General features: G+C 44.3%; 1 protein-coding gene across 1 annotated transcript in view; it reads left to right on the top strand.

Moving 5' to 3' along the window:
• DMRT1 (doublesex and mab-3 related transcription factor 1) overlaps positions 1 to 14222 on the top strand; it is a 57503-nt gene extending 43281 nt beyond the window's left edge. Inside the window, exon 5 of the mRNA XM_014877827.2 lies at positions 13357 to 14222. Within this exon, the coding sequence (XP_014733313.2) occupies positions 13357 to 13499 (143 nt within the window). The 3' untranslated portion in view covers positions 13500 to 14222. The remainder of the gene's footprint in view (positions 1 to 13356) is intronic.
• Positions 14223 to 16539: the final 2317 nt, after the last annotated feature.

Here is a 16539-nt window from a genome sequence, read left to right as displayed (position 1 = left end):
CAGTGTGCCCCCCACCTCTGCTACTAAAGGTTCTGCACTTGGTACCCGCATGCTGATGTAAGAAAAGCTGAAAGCCTGTGTGTGTGGATTACAACTCCCTTAGAAAATGTTTGAAGTGATTGAGGGGAGCGTTTGTTTTTGAAGTGTGCTTTTTCTTAAAAGTCTGACAAAATACTGAGATTGGTTTTGAAGTATGTTGAGAATTGAAGGCTTAATTTGTAGGGATTAATTTTACTATGTGATAACGGAAGAGTGGAAGCCAGATAATACAGAATATTCTCTGTAGTTCATTTTGAAATAAACCAAACATTATAATTTAGTTTCTTCTTTAATATTGGTGTGTATATATTTGCATTTATTCCCTGCTTTCTCATAGTTTTATAATGCCAGTATCAAAGCTGTGTGCTTGATGTTTATCTCACAGTACCTGTTAAATCAGTTAAGTTTCTCCAGTTGAAGATTTGTCTGAGGTCTGAATTACACCCTGTATGCTGTATGTAGGTTGTTTATTTATTCCAATCATAGCATTAATCATGTATTAGACTGCTGAAAGTAAAAGAATGTTCCTAGTCCAGTTGGCCAGTACTTTTGTTTCCTTTCTGGACATAAAAGGAAGAGAAAAATCAATGAGAGCTCTTTCCCATTTGTTAATAAATCATTTTGCCTTTCAAGTTCTGTCTCTGAGCAGTTGCAGTCACTGCAAGGAGGGTTATGTTTTCCTGCCCTGGAACAACTGTTCACACTAGTTTTTCAGTTTTGAACCAGATTTGAGCTAGCTGTGTATCCATAACTACAGTATAAATTTTCCTATTTACTCTAAATCAAGACTTTACTCTTGTTAGTTTTTGCTGATTTTTTGTTAGTTTCCTCCTTTGGATAAATATAAACTTGTAGTTTGTAAAGCTGTTTCTACCAACACATCTTGCCCCAATGCTTCCCTGAATCACAAGTGCTTTCAGGATCTTCAGCTTTGTGGATTGAGTCTCTAATTTTTCCATAAACAATGCACATAGGTTTGTGCCAACAGAGTCTAAATTGGAGTGAAATAACACTATCTTGTTAAGAGGCGTTTGGTGTATTCCTGTTAGGTGGATACATTAGATCCCTGGAACTACCTGAAATGAATATGCAGCTGCTTCATTGTTGTTAAAAAGGGTCACGGAAGGTTGGCCTGCAGTTTGAAAATAGTTGCCTCTTCTCAGCAGTGGAGCTGACTTCTGTAACTGCAGACCTCAACTTCCCAGCTTGTACCATTTCATCTGCTTTTCTTTCTGCATTGAGCTGCTGTGTGTGTGGAGTAGGACTGCCTTCCTATCTTTCAAGTGAGGGAAAAGCCCCTGCCTTGACCCTGAATAGCACCAAGTACAGAGTTAGTGTGTGGTGCAAGCTCCTTGCAGCCCGTGCTCTTGACTCCCTTCGCTGCCCCATGTCGGTGGTGGGTTGCAGCAGGGCTGTATGATGCAGCAGAGGATGAGCTTCAGTTTTCACTTATCTTCATCCTGTCTTGCCCTTAGAGTGTCGAACCATCTTCTTACTGACCAGAGTTGAATTCAGCACTGTCGAAATTAACTGAGATAGAGTGAGATAGAGTGTTGGAGTGATTTCCTTGGAGGCAGGCAGACTGATACAGCCAACAGGGTCTGGATTGGGCCCAGAGATCTGTCTTGAAATTTTCTCTCCAACAGCTGACACTAACGAAATTCTTATTATGTGTTTATCTATTTAAGTATTTTCAAACTTTCCTGCCACTACCACTATTTGGACTTCAGAGAGTGCCAGGCAAGGGTAAGGAAGTGCACATTGAAACTTGCTGGCTACATTTGCTCCCATCCAGTGTTAATAAGGAAAGATGGCACAAGAGGACCTAGTAGCCTTGACGAAAGCTAACACAACCAAGGTTTTTGGGCCCTACCAGGAAGCCCTAAAGCTTGCGGACTGTAACCAGTATGATCATGGAGAAGTTTTGGTCCCTCCTAGCAAGGCTGCTGCTGTCAGGATGCAGAAGAAAATGCTGGCTGTTGGTGGGTTGACCTTCCCACCAGGTGGGCATCACCAGGTGGGGTGTAGGACATCATTGGTCCTGTGGAGATGCAGCAGCAGCACCAGCAGCTTCATTAAACACAGCTCATGCCCTCCAGCTGATGGCACACACTCAGCATTACTTGTGTTCATGGAAATGAATATAAATACAACACAGCTGGTCTGTCTTAAGCCTAATGTTGTGTGAAACTTCATTTAACTTACTTGACTACCTCAAAAATGTTGTGTGTTCTGTTTTTGTCCCTATTTACTCAAGTATTGTGACTTACTGCAGCAAGATTCCTAAACTTAAGGGGAATAAATCTCACTTTAAAATAAGTAGCAACATTTTTAGTCTGCACATACCTATCTTGTGCTGTTTATTTCATCAATACTCATTGAACCATTACTGCAGATCTGCTGAACTTGCATCCAGATTAAAGTTAATATTAAAAAGGATAATGCTATGGTAATACAGTCACTTTAAAGCCGTCTGGGCTTTTAAAGTGGCAGATTAATTTAAATTGCAAGACATAAATGATCAGGCTTTTTCTTTCCTCTTACTCAGTTTTGGGCCCAGTCATTGGTGAATATAGTGTTGCTCATGCTGAAGTCAGTGACACACTTCCTGTTAATTTTGCAGGTGTGGTACAAGTTGCAGATCCTTGTCTTCTCCCTTCTCAGCAGAGACAGTTGAATTATAAGAGAATTTAAAAAGTAAATAAACCTATTTGCAAGTTGAAAATATATTGTATTTACCATAACAGATCACTTGCATTAGATGTAGTTTTTCTGACTGATTGTTTAGTAACCTCTTGACTTCCAAAAGCTTGCAGGTTACGTCCAAAAAAAAGTCTTAAGCTGTATAATATAGCACTGTTGCACTGAGACAGTGTTTTTTAAAATTGAACTGTTAAACTTGAAAGAGTTGAGTCCATCATTATTAAATATTTGAATATGCTTTGAGCATTAGGACTGATGATCCCGGGCATGGATTTCATCCTTGTTTCGTAAATTGACATTGGCAACTATGAACTATGAAGAGAATTGAGCAGAATTAACATTTACAAGTATATGGCTAGTCGTGGTTGTGCAAACTGTTTTTTTGTTCCTGATACACTAGTGAAGATTAACAGCCTTTCTGACCCAAGAATGGAGAGACATTCAGCCAAAATAATGTTGTGTTTGGATTTCTGTGCTGGATACTAAAAGGTTTTATTATTATTTATATATTTATATATTTATAAATATTATATATTTATTATTAGGGTTCTTTATTAGAGCTGTTTCTTTCCCTTAGTACAGCTACACAAGGGAGAAACTTTGTGCCTTTAGTTTTGTTTCTACACTTACTTTGCTACTTGATAACATTATCCTGAGCCTGGAGCGCACTCTTTCTTTTAAAATTAACTGTGTGTAAAAAAAATCTTTTTGTTGCCTCAGCTGTTTCAAATGGCGGTGTGTTTTAGGTAGGACTGTTGATACTTCTAAGATAATTATTCACAAGGAACTTCCTTTATACACAGGTTTGAAATACATGTATCTTAAAAAACAAAGGCAGCTATATTTTAGTGATGCCCAGAAGCAGATGCCCCAGAAGCAGGGGCTCCCTTGTTGTCTCCTGTGTTGCTCCAGGAGAAAGATGTAGCCTGTGCAGTCTTCCCTTGAGACAGGAAGCAGGTCCCACCTCCATCTACAGCCTCAGTGTCAGCAGTCATCCCAGAAAAAAAGCCTTTTGCCCATTCTGTCACCTCTGTGTGGCATTATCTGCTGGTTAGGTGGTGTTTGGGATGTATGGGAAAGCCTGTATCATCAGCATAGGAGAAGATGCAGACCCCAGAGGAGATGGACAGTAATCAATCTCCACAAAGTTAGCATGAAGTCTCCTAATTGTGCCTGAGGGAACTCTGTGGTGCCGAGAGACAGTGCCATATTCTCTTCTTTAGAGCTGGCTGGAAATCGTTCTGATAGCAACTTTGGAAAAATCTAACCCACTGATGGCTTTTGCTGAAAACAAGTATTCCTGCCAACTTACAACAGACAGACAGACAATTCAGCTTTCCTTTCCTCAACAGTCTCACATGAATGATGAGTCCATTTTGAGCCTGGAGAGGAGAGTCCAGAGAGACACTACTGGGACTTGCAGTAGTTAGAGGGGGCTGATAAGGGCATGACTGGCTTTTAAACAGGGCCTGTAGATAGGACGTGGAATAATGATTTTAAACTAAAGGAGGGTAAATTCAGACTAGATACTAGAACAGATTTTTTACAGTGATGGTGGTAAAATACTGGCACAGGTTGTCTGGAGAGGTCATGGGTGGGAATATTAATGGGAATATTCAAGATCAGGTTGAATGGGACTCTGAGCTACCTGGTGTAGTTTGAGATGTCTCTTCTCACTGCAAGGGAGTTGGACTGGATAGCCTAAAGATCCTTTCTATTCAAACCATTCTATGATTCCTGTCAAAGATTAGGAGTTGTAACAAGGCAGTCTGTTGCTGTTCTTGCCTTGCTGTCAAGGGTTGCTGCCCATTCACATGGTTGTGTGGCCTCTTGTGATTCTGATTTGTGGAATGGTTTGTTCTCTTTTCATAGGGGGAAAAAAACAAACCCAAACCAAACAAACTTCCGTAAACACAGCTCATTTCATGGATCTGGCTTCAAAAGGTGCCCACACAGGAGAGGCATGTGAGGTGCAAAGATCTGCCTTGCTACTGTGCCCAGTAGTGGGACAGTCTAGGGAGTTCCAAGACTCTAGCCTCCACAGCACAGCAATTTTGTGCAAAACCAGTACTGGCAGGATAAAATGCTCAAAATAGAAATTTAGGCGTCTGCACTAGCAGCTGGTAAGATTGTTATATATTTCTCATGAGAAATGATTTATATGTTTCTATTTTAATCTTGTGGTTAGATTTTGATTACTGTAGGAGTAAGAAAAACAATCTAAAGAGTGGATTTTAAGTTGATTTTTCTTTTCCTTAGTTCTGCCTGTCTTTTGTCAGTCTTCTCTGTATAACACACCTTTCTCAGGACATCTTTTTTTTTTGGTAGAAAATCAGTCTCCAGTGTTGTGTGTGGAATAGAGAAGTAGTATCTGACTTCCAGGAATAAAGAGATTTAAGGTCCCAGTTTTGTCACAGTCCTGTTGCATGATGAAGCAAATGGCTTCATTTCTCTGAGATTCCTTGCTGCTCCTCAGTTAGTGACAGAAACCCCATGTACCTCACAGCTACTTTTTAAATCTTCCTTTGCTGGAAATTAGTGCCTCTTCCTATATTTCTGTGGCTGTTCTCTAATCTTGAATCTTTAAATGGTTTGTTGGTAGCCTGGTTTCTGTTTTTCAAAAGTTCTTGTGGAATTCTGATGCAATGCAAGCCGTTGGTTCTTCTGGTGGACTGTGAATGTCTGAGGGAAGTAAAGTTCTCCAAAAGTAGAGAGACTTTTGTAGAGGTCTCCAAAAGTAGAGAGACAAAACTTTCTGGTCAAGAGTTAAGCCTGAAGGAGAAGCACGTGCATGTCTGCAGGAGTGGCAACACAACACCTGTTCTCCATTACAATTCCCCGTGTTGCTGTGCAACTGTGTGCCCAGGACAATACAAGGGATTAAATAAAGGACTGGAGATGGCTAGGGTGGGAAAAGGGAGATATTTTTTGCATTTAATCATTATGCTATTCTTTGTAGTGTTAATACCAGGTGAAAAATAGGTCAAATCTGTGACTTCATCCCAGCTCTTTTGTGGCTGAGGTTGTCAGGCTTTATGTGTAATCGTACAGAATGTTTTCACTTACAGATGACTCAGAAATGATCTACAAGAAATGCCTGTTTTATCTCATTACCCAACAGTGGGAAATGCCTGCTTTGTGTTTAGATGCTGGAGAACGTTTTGCTTCATGTCTTCCAGCACAAAATCTTTGTGAAATTATTAAAATAATGTTTTCTTTTTGAGAGAACTAGCCGTTAGGCTAGCCATTCCTGGCAGTGGAATATAAACTGGGGAGGTTTCTGTGGAGATGTACCTGGCTGGGACTTGATTCAGTAGAATGAGAACTTGGGGTGAGTACATGCACAAGAGGCAAGTAACCATTCACTTCTGCCAAACAAAGAGAGTTTCTATCAGCTGAACTCCTCATGTCACCTTTCAGTCATTCAAAGCAAGGATACTCACCTCACCACATCTGAAGTTTTTCTGAGATTGTTCATTCTCTGCCTTTCCCAGCCTGCAGCAGTGGCTTAAGGACATCACGTTAGCCACAGAATGTAAAGCTGGTGATAAGAGAGAGCCTTGGTCCATCAGTACCTCTCTACTCCAGTTCATGCATGCAAGCATGAAGGGCAGTTGCTTTGTAGAGATTGGTATAGTTTCAAGCTACGTTTTGGAGTCTGAGTAAAAAGCCTGAGCTTCCCAGGTACCATTTTAGCATCCTGTCTGTCTAGCTGGTAGTGGGTGAGAAGTGGAAAGCCTTATTTGATTGTTTCACATATTGCTGCAAGATAATTTAAAATCGGAGGTGAGGGAGTCTACAGGATAATATTTTCTCCAGCTTCTGGTTTTTAGTTACATCAGTCATAGCATTGCCTTCTTAGTTGCTAAAACTGCAAGCATGAACTGGAAAATAATTGAGATAATCCATAGTAAAGCATACTGAATAAAGATCTCTATTCAGATCTTTACTTTTATCCTGAGTTCCTAATGCCAAAAATAAATGCTATTTGAAAATACATAATAAATGTGCCTTACTGTGGGCATTCAAGATAATCCCAATTGCCTTAAATGTTACTGACAAGAGTATATGTTTGAGAAGGGGAAAGGGCTGTGCTGTTAAATAGTATACCTGTGTTAAGAGATGGAGTGTGCATTTGTTTCAAGATCCTTAGGTTTGTTTTTATTTTTGCATCAGAAAGCAGCTCTGTTTGTTGCTCTTATAACTTCTTGTCAGCAGGAAAATGCCCACAGACATATATTTCTAGAACTGGACCAGTTTCCATTGTGTCAGTGGTTTGCAAAGCAGAAAAGGAGCATCTCTCCGGTATTCTTGCAAGTTAGTCTGCATTGTGGTCAGCACAGAAGAGTCCATAACACATTGATCACAGGAACAGTCACAAAGATATTTCATCTGGTCAAAGTAATATGTGGAGTTTATTTTTAAGGCAGAGCCATAGCTGAGTTTTCTTTTTCCCCTTGTAAACTGCTTGGTATCAGCCTCCTCCTCTTACACACTGGTGCACATCATACTGCTGCGAGGAAGTCTGCACTCACACTATGTTGTGGTGAGCAGCTGCGGCAAGTAGGAGCCCTTAGCTTCAGGTGGAAGCTATGCCCTGATCCAGATCTCTGATGAGGCCTGAGGGATGAAGGAGAAGGACAGTCAGTACAGAAAATGCATAGTGGATTTATGCACTTGCGGACATTGGCAGGAATTTCGAGTAAGAACCATTTAATCCCTGCAGTCATCCTGAGCAAGAAAAATGTAATGAAGAAGATAACAATTTGGAGGGGTTTTGGCTTTACTACATACTGAGTAGAAGCAAAAGTTACGTAGTAAATTGGGGATTCACCAGGTGCCAGTGTCCTTCAGGAAGGACATTACTGCAGCTTTACAAAATTGGAATCTTTGTGTTCAAAAAAATTTTGAAAACACAGCTGATTCAAGTTTGCGTCTTACTTTCTTGAAGCTTCTCTGTGGCCTAGTAGGAACCCACAGAGGCTCTTGGCTGTTGGTGTCTTAGATCTTCACAGGGCCACATGTCAGAATATGAGACTGAACCCATTGCATGTCTGGCTTCCGAGCAGTTTTTTCACCCTGGCGTAAGTCAGTAGTCCTCCATCTTTTTAAATAGAGCATTCACACAGGAATGGATCACATGAGAGATACTGCAGAGGTAGATTTTCTTTTTGACCATATTTGCTAGTTAACTCTGCTTAAGGAGTTGAACCCTTGTTCCAAGAAGATAGGGTTAAGTACTCCAAAAGGTGAGAGGCAGCTGAAAGGAGATTGCTTAGAAGAACTTTTTTGACCTTCCTGCATGTGTTTACATGGAGGCTGCATCTTGCCCATTCTGTCATCTACAGCAAAGTCAGGACAGACCTTGATCATCTTGCTGCAATTCTAATGTTTTCCCCTCAACAGGAAAATTGTGCTTTCTCCCATTCTCTTTTTTTGTATGACTTCTCAGTTTCTGAGACAGCAGCTGAGGATTCCGATAGTTCTCTGATTCCTAGTGGCTGATTTTGCAGCACTAACTGTTTTGGAGGTTTTGGGGTTTTGGACGTAATGCTTTGTCAGGCTGTTACTGTAGTATTAACCATAGTTGCTGTAGTCTGGCAGGCTGTTCGCTGATGCTGGGAGATAGAGTCAGCCCTTTCGGCAACAATCTGACCAGGGTGCCTTCAACTTGGGTGGAAACAGGACAGTGTTTTCAAACTGAATTTGACCTGTAGTTTTTTTTCCAGGCCACCAAGTCAGCCGGCATGGCCAGCTACGCATTATGTCTTCTAGTGGTTTGAATGGGTATCCTGAGGAGAATGCCAATGCCATTTTCTCTCATTCTGCCTTTCGTGCAGCTATCATGACTTGCTTCTTGGCTTGACTGCCAGTGGTTTCCCAGGCCAATTTGTTTTTCAGGAGCCATGTATTGGGATCTCTGTAGCCTGGAGTGGAGGTTGCTGCTTGCTACAGCAGTAGTCTTTGCAGAAGGAAAGTGCTTTAGAGGAGAAGGTACTATGAAGAGCAGTTCCTGTCCACCCTCATGGCCAGAAACTTAGGCATGCTTTAGTGATGCTCTCATGCCATCAAACTGCTAATGGCATTTAGTTCTTCATCTTACATATGTGGCTGTGCTGACACACAAGTGTGCACACCAGGAAGAAGTAAATGGCCCTTGGTGTGTGTAGGGCTGACATGTATGCGTATTTCACCTTCCCTAAGAAAGGTGAAAGAGTTTTAAAAAATTAATTGTACCACTCAATTTTAAATCTTCACAAATTGCACCTTATTTAGAGTTTAATAGTTTTTTAAACATAAACTCAGGACTTTTCAAGCATGAATGTCCTTCTGATTTCTCACATCACTGAAAGTGTATGACTCTTCGCAGTCCATTGAATTTTGGGGATCACTCAAGTTAAAAGTCAATGCAGTTACCAGCGTCAGAAGACAAAAGGTTTTGTGTCTGTGGTTGGGATCCCTTCTTACTTCTTTTCCTGTGTGATATTAGCTGAAATTTTTTCAGATTCATATGGCTCAAAAGTATTCAGGTGCTCTCCCAAGAATAAAAGGTAATTAGATCAAGGAATGGTCTTTAAAAACTGTCACAGACCCAATTCTGGTACTGTTATTTATACAGATAAGGGCTGTGTAGCAACTGTGGGAGGATCAGCTGCAAGCCTCAAACAGATGAAACTCATATACTTAAGTCAAAAAGAACATGGGTTTTGTTTCTTTGAACTTGGAATGTCTACATTTTAGTGCTGTATGATTAAAACACTGAAACAGAATGGCTTATTTCCTTTTTGCTGCCTTTTTATAGCTACAAGTTCCAGTCTTAGTATCTCGTACTTTTTATCAGTTTTGCACCTACTTGCTGCACCTTGCTTGACTTCAGTGGCTGTTGATTGCAGTGAAAGTGTCTTGGGTTGCAATGCAGGATTGTCACTAAAGGTCTGTATTCTACCACCATCTGTTGAAACCAGGCAGGGCAGTGATCTTTATCTCTGGGGGAGACATCCTCTGTTAATGGACCGTCTGTTAAAACCAGGTGGGGCAGTGTCCTTTATCTTTTCCACAACCCATCCTTCCTCCGGGGAGGTATCTTCTGTTAATGGGTTATTGAGTCCTCCTTTTTGACTAATAAAATTACATCATCCCATTGGGAGATGCTCCAGCCAGGGGAAGGAGCCAAGCATTTCCTTTTTCCACTGGGTTCCCAGAGGAAAACCAGACCCTTCTACATCATCATGGACCTTTGGAGGAAAACTGCACTCCTTTACAGGACCACTGCTTCAATGAACCACATCTGTCACTCCAGGAGGACTGCAGCCACCATTTAATGGGACTGCTACCAACACCCTGACCAACAGGGTGTAAGGTTGTATTCTGACTCTGTCAGTGTTTTTTTGTACTACTGCGTTTTATTTTAGTTTTCCTATTAGTAGTTTGTTAGGTTGGCCAGTTTGGTTTTTTTTATATTTACACTTACTAAAGTAGTAAAGAACTGTTATTCCTATTCCCACATCTTTGCCTGAGAGCCCCTTAATTTCAAAATTACAATAATTTGGGGGGAATGGTTTACATTTGCCATTTCAAGGGAAGCTCCTGCCTTACTTAGCAGACACCTAGCTTCCAAACCAAGACAGGAGGTCTGTTTAGTAAAAGTGTCCAGGTCTAGATATAGAAGTAGCAGTGTTACCCACTTGAGGTAAATCTTGGTAGTTCCAGATGGTCTTTCAAAACGTTTTTGGCTCTCATTACATACCCTTATGCATATTCAGAGGGCAGGGTTTATAGCCCAAATTGCCTAATAAGCAAAGCTTTGATTCATTTGGAAGTCAGTGGAAAAACTGGTGGAACTTCACTTGTCCAGAAGACTTAGGAGCCATCATTTGAGAGGCTAAGAAACAGATTTGGTTGTCTACCAAAATAAGTTGCCCTCTGTGTCATTCCATAGGTTTATACTTAATTAACACAGAGTTGCTCAAAAAGGAGACTACAAAAACAAAGCGGCAGTTTTGCTATGATAGGGTCTTAACATCTGTACTGTAGTATGTTGAATCTGTTGGATTATTTGTGTTTGGGGAAAAAAAGCTTTCTGAAACTTTGTCACAGAAATTTATAAATCTCAGTATTTAAAAGTGGGCCACATCACTTCAGGCACATACATGCTTAGAAGTATTAGCAAACTCTTTAAAATAAATAAACCTCTTGTCCACTGGCTATTTGGGAATAAACAAAAAATTATCCCCTTTCAAATTCAATTGCTTCCCTCATACTTTTGTCCTGGAGTCCAGGAACACATAGAATCCTTACAGCATGTCCTAGTCCTTCACACACCTTGGGCTTGCTAAATCAGAGCAGAATGAGGTGCTGAGAGTTGCAGAGCTGAGCCCTTGAGGCAGCCAGCCCTACTGAGGTGATGCCAGCTGCATTGCTATATAGTGCAATGTACCTTATGGAGAAAGAAATGATTCCTGGTGCTAGACCTGGCCAGATCCTACCAAAGATGCACTTGTTGGCAGGTACAGCCTAAAGCTGCATTACCATTGAGGAGCTAGTCTGTAGGACACATCAGGAGAGGTGGTAATTCTGCATATTCTGTAGGTGATTGCCCCTTGGACATTGGCATGTGGATCTACAGAGCATCTCTGCTCTGTCATTACATAATAGTCAAAGCATGAACCATCCCAAGAAGAGAATTTGGCTCTTGGAAACCACAAGGATCATTTCTGATTCTGCAGCACTTCTTGGTTTCAGGGTTGGTGGGCTGGAAAAAGTAAAGATGTAAAGTTGTTCCAAACTTCAGTATCTAAGTGCAGTTCCAGCCTGTTCTAAGTGTACATCAGTGCACTGGTTATTTCAGACCTGGAGGTGTTGGAGACCTGTTCAGCTGTTCTATACATTTCACCTCATAGCGAAGGGGTACATGATGCTGCAGACCAGATTCGTCTTCCTGAATTAAAACAATTAGCAGTATTTGCAGGATGTATAAAAGCTATTGTAAGTTGCCTTGACCAACTTGCACTCCCTCGTGCCTAAGCACAGCGTTCTTTTCTTTGTATTTTAGCTGGGAAAAAATGTAATATAGGGTTAATATCCCATTCCCTGGAGTTAAAAAATTTATGTCGGCTCTAAAAGACAATAATAGGTCTGCTTTGGCAGAGTGATGTTAGAGCCTTAGTCATCCCTTATATGCATTAAAGGAGACACTTGCATTAAATCAAAGAGTCGGGTTCTGCAATATCAAAAATGGTCAAAACTCGCTGAAGGAATGGAAGTAGCTATTTTGTCTGCGCATGGGTTAAGTAGATGAAAATGGTGTGTGATGTCAACTTCATAGTGTCTTTTCCATCTCTTGGTAACCAGTGTTGTGTTTAAAAACAATACAAGTTTGGAAGCTGAGCTGCAAATGGAAGTTAGTGCCGAAACACAGGCTACTACAGAAGTGGAATGTTGGTGGTTTTTTAAGAGTGTGTTTCTAATTTTCTCATGAGTAGTGGGCTAAACCCAGATGGTGCAGTTTACTTTCCTTGAATCCTGTTGGATTTGACTGGCTATCAAAGTCAGCCCTGACCTCATCTTCTTCATGGAACTTTAGGACTACTCATAGTCCCCAGAGTGTGGAAGGGCCCAGGGCTCAAGTGTGGAGGAGCAGCTCACTTAGTCACAGTGGTTTGATTTCAGGACACAGTTTAAGCCTCAGCTACATATTCCTTGTTTTTGTGCAGTTGTACTAGATTCATCATGGCTTCTAAGAAACAAGCAATGGTTGTAAACAATATTCTCTTTTAAAAAGACCACAGGCTGGTAATGCTTTCCACTGAACAGTAAAATCCAGAACATAGTATTGATGATAAAGGTGTCAGGGGCTCATGGAGCTCCTGCTGTGATTTAGTTTCCCTCCAGCTGCCTCAACTACGGATGCATTTTGCTAATTACATCATAGATTTTCCTATTGATGAACAGAATCTGGATTAACACGGGAAGCACTAATGTTACCCTTTCACTATTATTGTTGTACAAGAAGCCGTGGCAGATGCTGGCAGTTAGCTACACAAACATTAGTATTAACGATTGGCCATTTGGAATTGGTGACAAACTGCCGGTTGTTGGAATCCTGAGCCTGAAACCAATCAGGAAGTTAATGAGGAGAGAAATTACCACTGCAGCTTCCCCTTAATTATATTCATGGTAGGCAGGAAGGGAGTGTTGGGGGTGGATCCCAGCTCATCTAAGGTTAGGAAGGTCAGAGACCCTTTTACTTGGTTTTTGTATCTACTGCAAATTGCAATGTTGCAACCGTTCCTAGCACTGCATTAGTTTTAAATTTTGCAATATTTGGCCTCAGCCTCGGGCTGCCCGAGACGGGGCCTTAGATGTGTAGGCAGGTAGCTTCCTTGTGGGTGGAGGTATACAGCCCCCAGACCTGAAGTTGTTTTCCTCCCATCCTTACTCCCGTTGTTCACCTTGGCGGGAGGAGGGAGACCAGCACCTCGGCATGTACGAGGGAACAACTCCTCGCCCCTCTTCCCGGAGAGGGGAGATTTGTGTGGGTCTCCTCTGCTCGGGGCCAGGCGGTATCTCAGCCACTGTGGTTTTTTTTTTTTTCTCTCTTCCCCTCACTCGCAGTGTTTTCACCGCCCAGCAGCCAGGACTCCGGCCTGGGGTGCCTGTCGAGCAGCAGCGAGAGCACCAAGGGGGACCTGGAGTGCGAGCCCCCCGCGCAGCCCGGCAGCTTCGCGATGAGCCCGGTCCAGGAGGGCGGCGAGTAGCCGCGGAGCGGCGGCCCTCGCCCGGGGCAGGGCGGTACAGCAGCAGCGTTCTCGGTTTGCTTGTTCTGTTTGGGGATTGCGGGGGACGGGCGGGGGGTGTTTGGTTTCTTCTTCCCAGGTGCGGGGCGGGACGCCAGCTTCCCCGGGGGCGGCCGTGGGGCCTCCCCGCCGCCGCCAGGGCCGGCTGCCGCATCCTGCCGCCGAGGAGCCAGCGCGGTGCCTCCGCCGCCCGGGCAAAGGCGCAGAGAGCGCTGCCGAAATGCGGGCGGGGGCTCGGGATAGCGGGAGCCAAGATAACCGGGAGTCCAGTGCCGGCCCCTCCCTGTGCAGGGGCCGATAACTCATCTGTGGGAAACATCATCCCGTTATGTCTTCCTAACGGTTCCTTATGGGCTAACGCTGCTGCTTGGTCTGGGAGTTTTCTCATGTCGCCAAATTAACATATTTTGCATATTACAGTTGAGTGCCTTGCCTTAGATTGCAGTCTGAACTGCGAGTAAGTCCCTTAAGAGTTGCCATGAGTTTTGGCGTTTGTTATTTTGTTAAAAATGGGCTATGGTGTTCTTTCCTCGTGTTACCAAAGCCAATCCGAAATGAAACTAGTCTAGAAAAATTCATTGTTCTCTGTAGTTGCAGCTGTACCTGAAATAAAAATGTTATTGATGACTGAATTTTCTTGTGTGTATATTTGGTGAGCTGTATTAAAACAGAAAAAAAAAGAAATTACTTGTATTTTCTTCGCTCTCTGCTTTGAAAACATCTATTTGATTTCACCCCCATCTGTTGTAATCAATAACCTGACCATCTTGTTTTTTATTAAATGCACTTACTCTTAATTTCATCCACCAGTGGTTTTAGAGAGAATAATGTGGAGTTACCTATATAGGTTTGACATTATAAATCACTTCTTGAGGCTGAATCGTATAGCGGTATCGATTGATCCTGATATATCACAGAAATTTACTGTCACTTCTGTTTTCAATTAAAGATACAATCAGTCAGATAATGACTTAATTGGATTTTACAGAAGATTGAGTTTTATTGCCCAGTGCTTTACGAGTTTAGTTAAGGAAGATCATTTTATCACACTTGTCAGCCTGCTCCCGCGGCTCCGTGCCCTTCTGACGCTGCCGCCGCTGTGTCGGCGGCGCGGCTCCCCGGAGGGCACGGCAGGCGGGACCGGGACGGAGGCGGGTGCTCGCTTCCACCCCTGCTCTGTCAGTCCTCAGGCCTTGCTGAAATACAGCTTCTCAGTTTCTGGAGAATGTTTCACGGCTCCCTTCCACTTTCTCCGTCCCTTCCCCGGGCGCACGGCATCCCGTGGGGTGAAGCGCTCTGGAGGGGACCTACCCACCCGGGCGCTGCTCCCGGCCCATTCCTGGTGCGGAGAGGGTCTGCTCCCTGCTCGGCCGGGAGCCAGGGGCCGCCTCGCTGCCCTGGGCGGCGCTGGGGGCTGCATGCTCTCAGAGAAGCTTGTGCTGCTGGCCTCTTGCAGGTGGCCTGGGCCTGTTCCTGATTGCGGGGCTGGGCGGGGAGCAGCCCCCGGGACAAACGGAGAGGGATTTGCCCCGCTGTGGCGCACGGGATAGCGGGGAGTAGGGGAAAAAAAAGCCGTGTTCTTTATAGATCAGTGTGGGTCCGGGTTGGTGACAAGAGAGTAAGTTAGGGGGAGAACAAACAGCATCCTTCAGATGACTGGGGCAATCCGGCCTGGAGCACCAAGCTTTGGAGAGTAACTCATATTCAGCACTGGGGGAACTTCTGTGGAAAAGATCGCCGATGAAGGACGGCCGAGGAGCTCATGCCCCACTCCACCAAGAGTGGGGAGGTGCGGGGTGATCTCCCGGGAAAGCCTGGCCCCCCTCCTGTGGGAAGGCAGTGGCTCTAGCTGGCAGCGCCGGCCGCAGGGGGATGCGGGGCCGGGCCGGGTGCCCCGTGGCAGGACGTGGCCATGCGGGGAGCACTTCCCCCTGGCCTGCCCATGGGTGCTCTCTGTTTGCACGGCCCGGGACGTTCCGCCTTTTGACCTCTGGGACTCCTCCGAACAGAGCTGACGGGGTTGTGCACGGAGCACGGAGACTTTTCAGGGGCTTTTTGGGTTTTGGGGCTGTTTGGGGTTTGGTTGGATTTTGCTTGGTTTGTCTGTGTTTGTGAGTGGTTTCTTTTGTTTATACTCCCTCTTTTGTTTGGGGGTTTTGTGATTGGGGGTGTGGTTTTGTTTGTTCGTTTGTTATTTTTATTTTGCTTTTCCACTGCACTGCAAGTCGCCCTCCTCCCAAATATCTCTGGCGGGTTGGTAAGCGGTGACCTTTATTAACGCTACTACTCTCAAAAAGCGCGTTCCTCTCCCCTCGCCCGGCAGCTTTGACTGCCAGTTTGCGTGACCCTACGCGGGATTCACATTTCCCTAGAGGTCTTCCATGAAAGTTTCGCCCCGTTCTAGCGTGACGCCCCACCACGCAGCCCAGCAGGGGTGGCACTTTGCTTCCCTCCCTCATTACTGTGTGCCAGCACAAACGTTCAGAGACACTCAGAGTCACTCTCCAAGCGGGAAATCATGCCTAATTTATTCCTGTCTAGTCCCTGTAACGCGGGTAATGCCTTAAAGCAGTTAAGGCGAGGTGAACTAAACCTGTCGTTCGTACTCGCTCAGTGGTGGCCAGCATCCTGCGAACGCCCCCGCCCCAAAAACTTACTTTTAGAGCAATGCAAACACTAACGAGCACTCCCTCCGGCCCAACCCCCTCCTCCGCCCGCAGTACGCGGGGAACGGCGGGGCACCCCAGCTCAGCAGACCCTGCGGCCGCCCTTGTCCCCCCGGCTGAGACGCCGCTCACGACGAGTTCCAGTCGCTCGGCGGTAGCGCCGACTCCTCCGGATGGCTCTACATCGAAAAGTCGCGAAATGCCAGCGGATTCGGACCGGTTTCCAGCCTGCCCCCGGCCCAGCCCGGTCGGCAGGGTTTTTTTGGCCCTTTGGCTGAGCCTGTCCCTTTCCTCTAAATGTTATTTGCAGCATATGTTTCGCACATTCGTTCTCT

The sequence above is a fragment of the Sturnus vulgaris genome, chromosome Z (genome assembly GCF_052056855.1).
Source record: "Sturnus vulgaris isolate bStuVul1 chromosome Z, bStuVul1.hap1, whole genome shotgun sequence".
NCBI classification, from domain to species: domain Eukaryota; kingdom Metazoa; phylum Chordata; class Aves; order Passeriformes; family Sturnidae; genus Sturnus; species Sturnus vulgaris.
The sequence above is the reverse complement of the archived record's forward strand: the minus strand, read 5'-3'. Positions and strand labels throughout refer to the sequence as shown.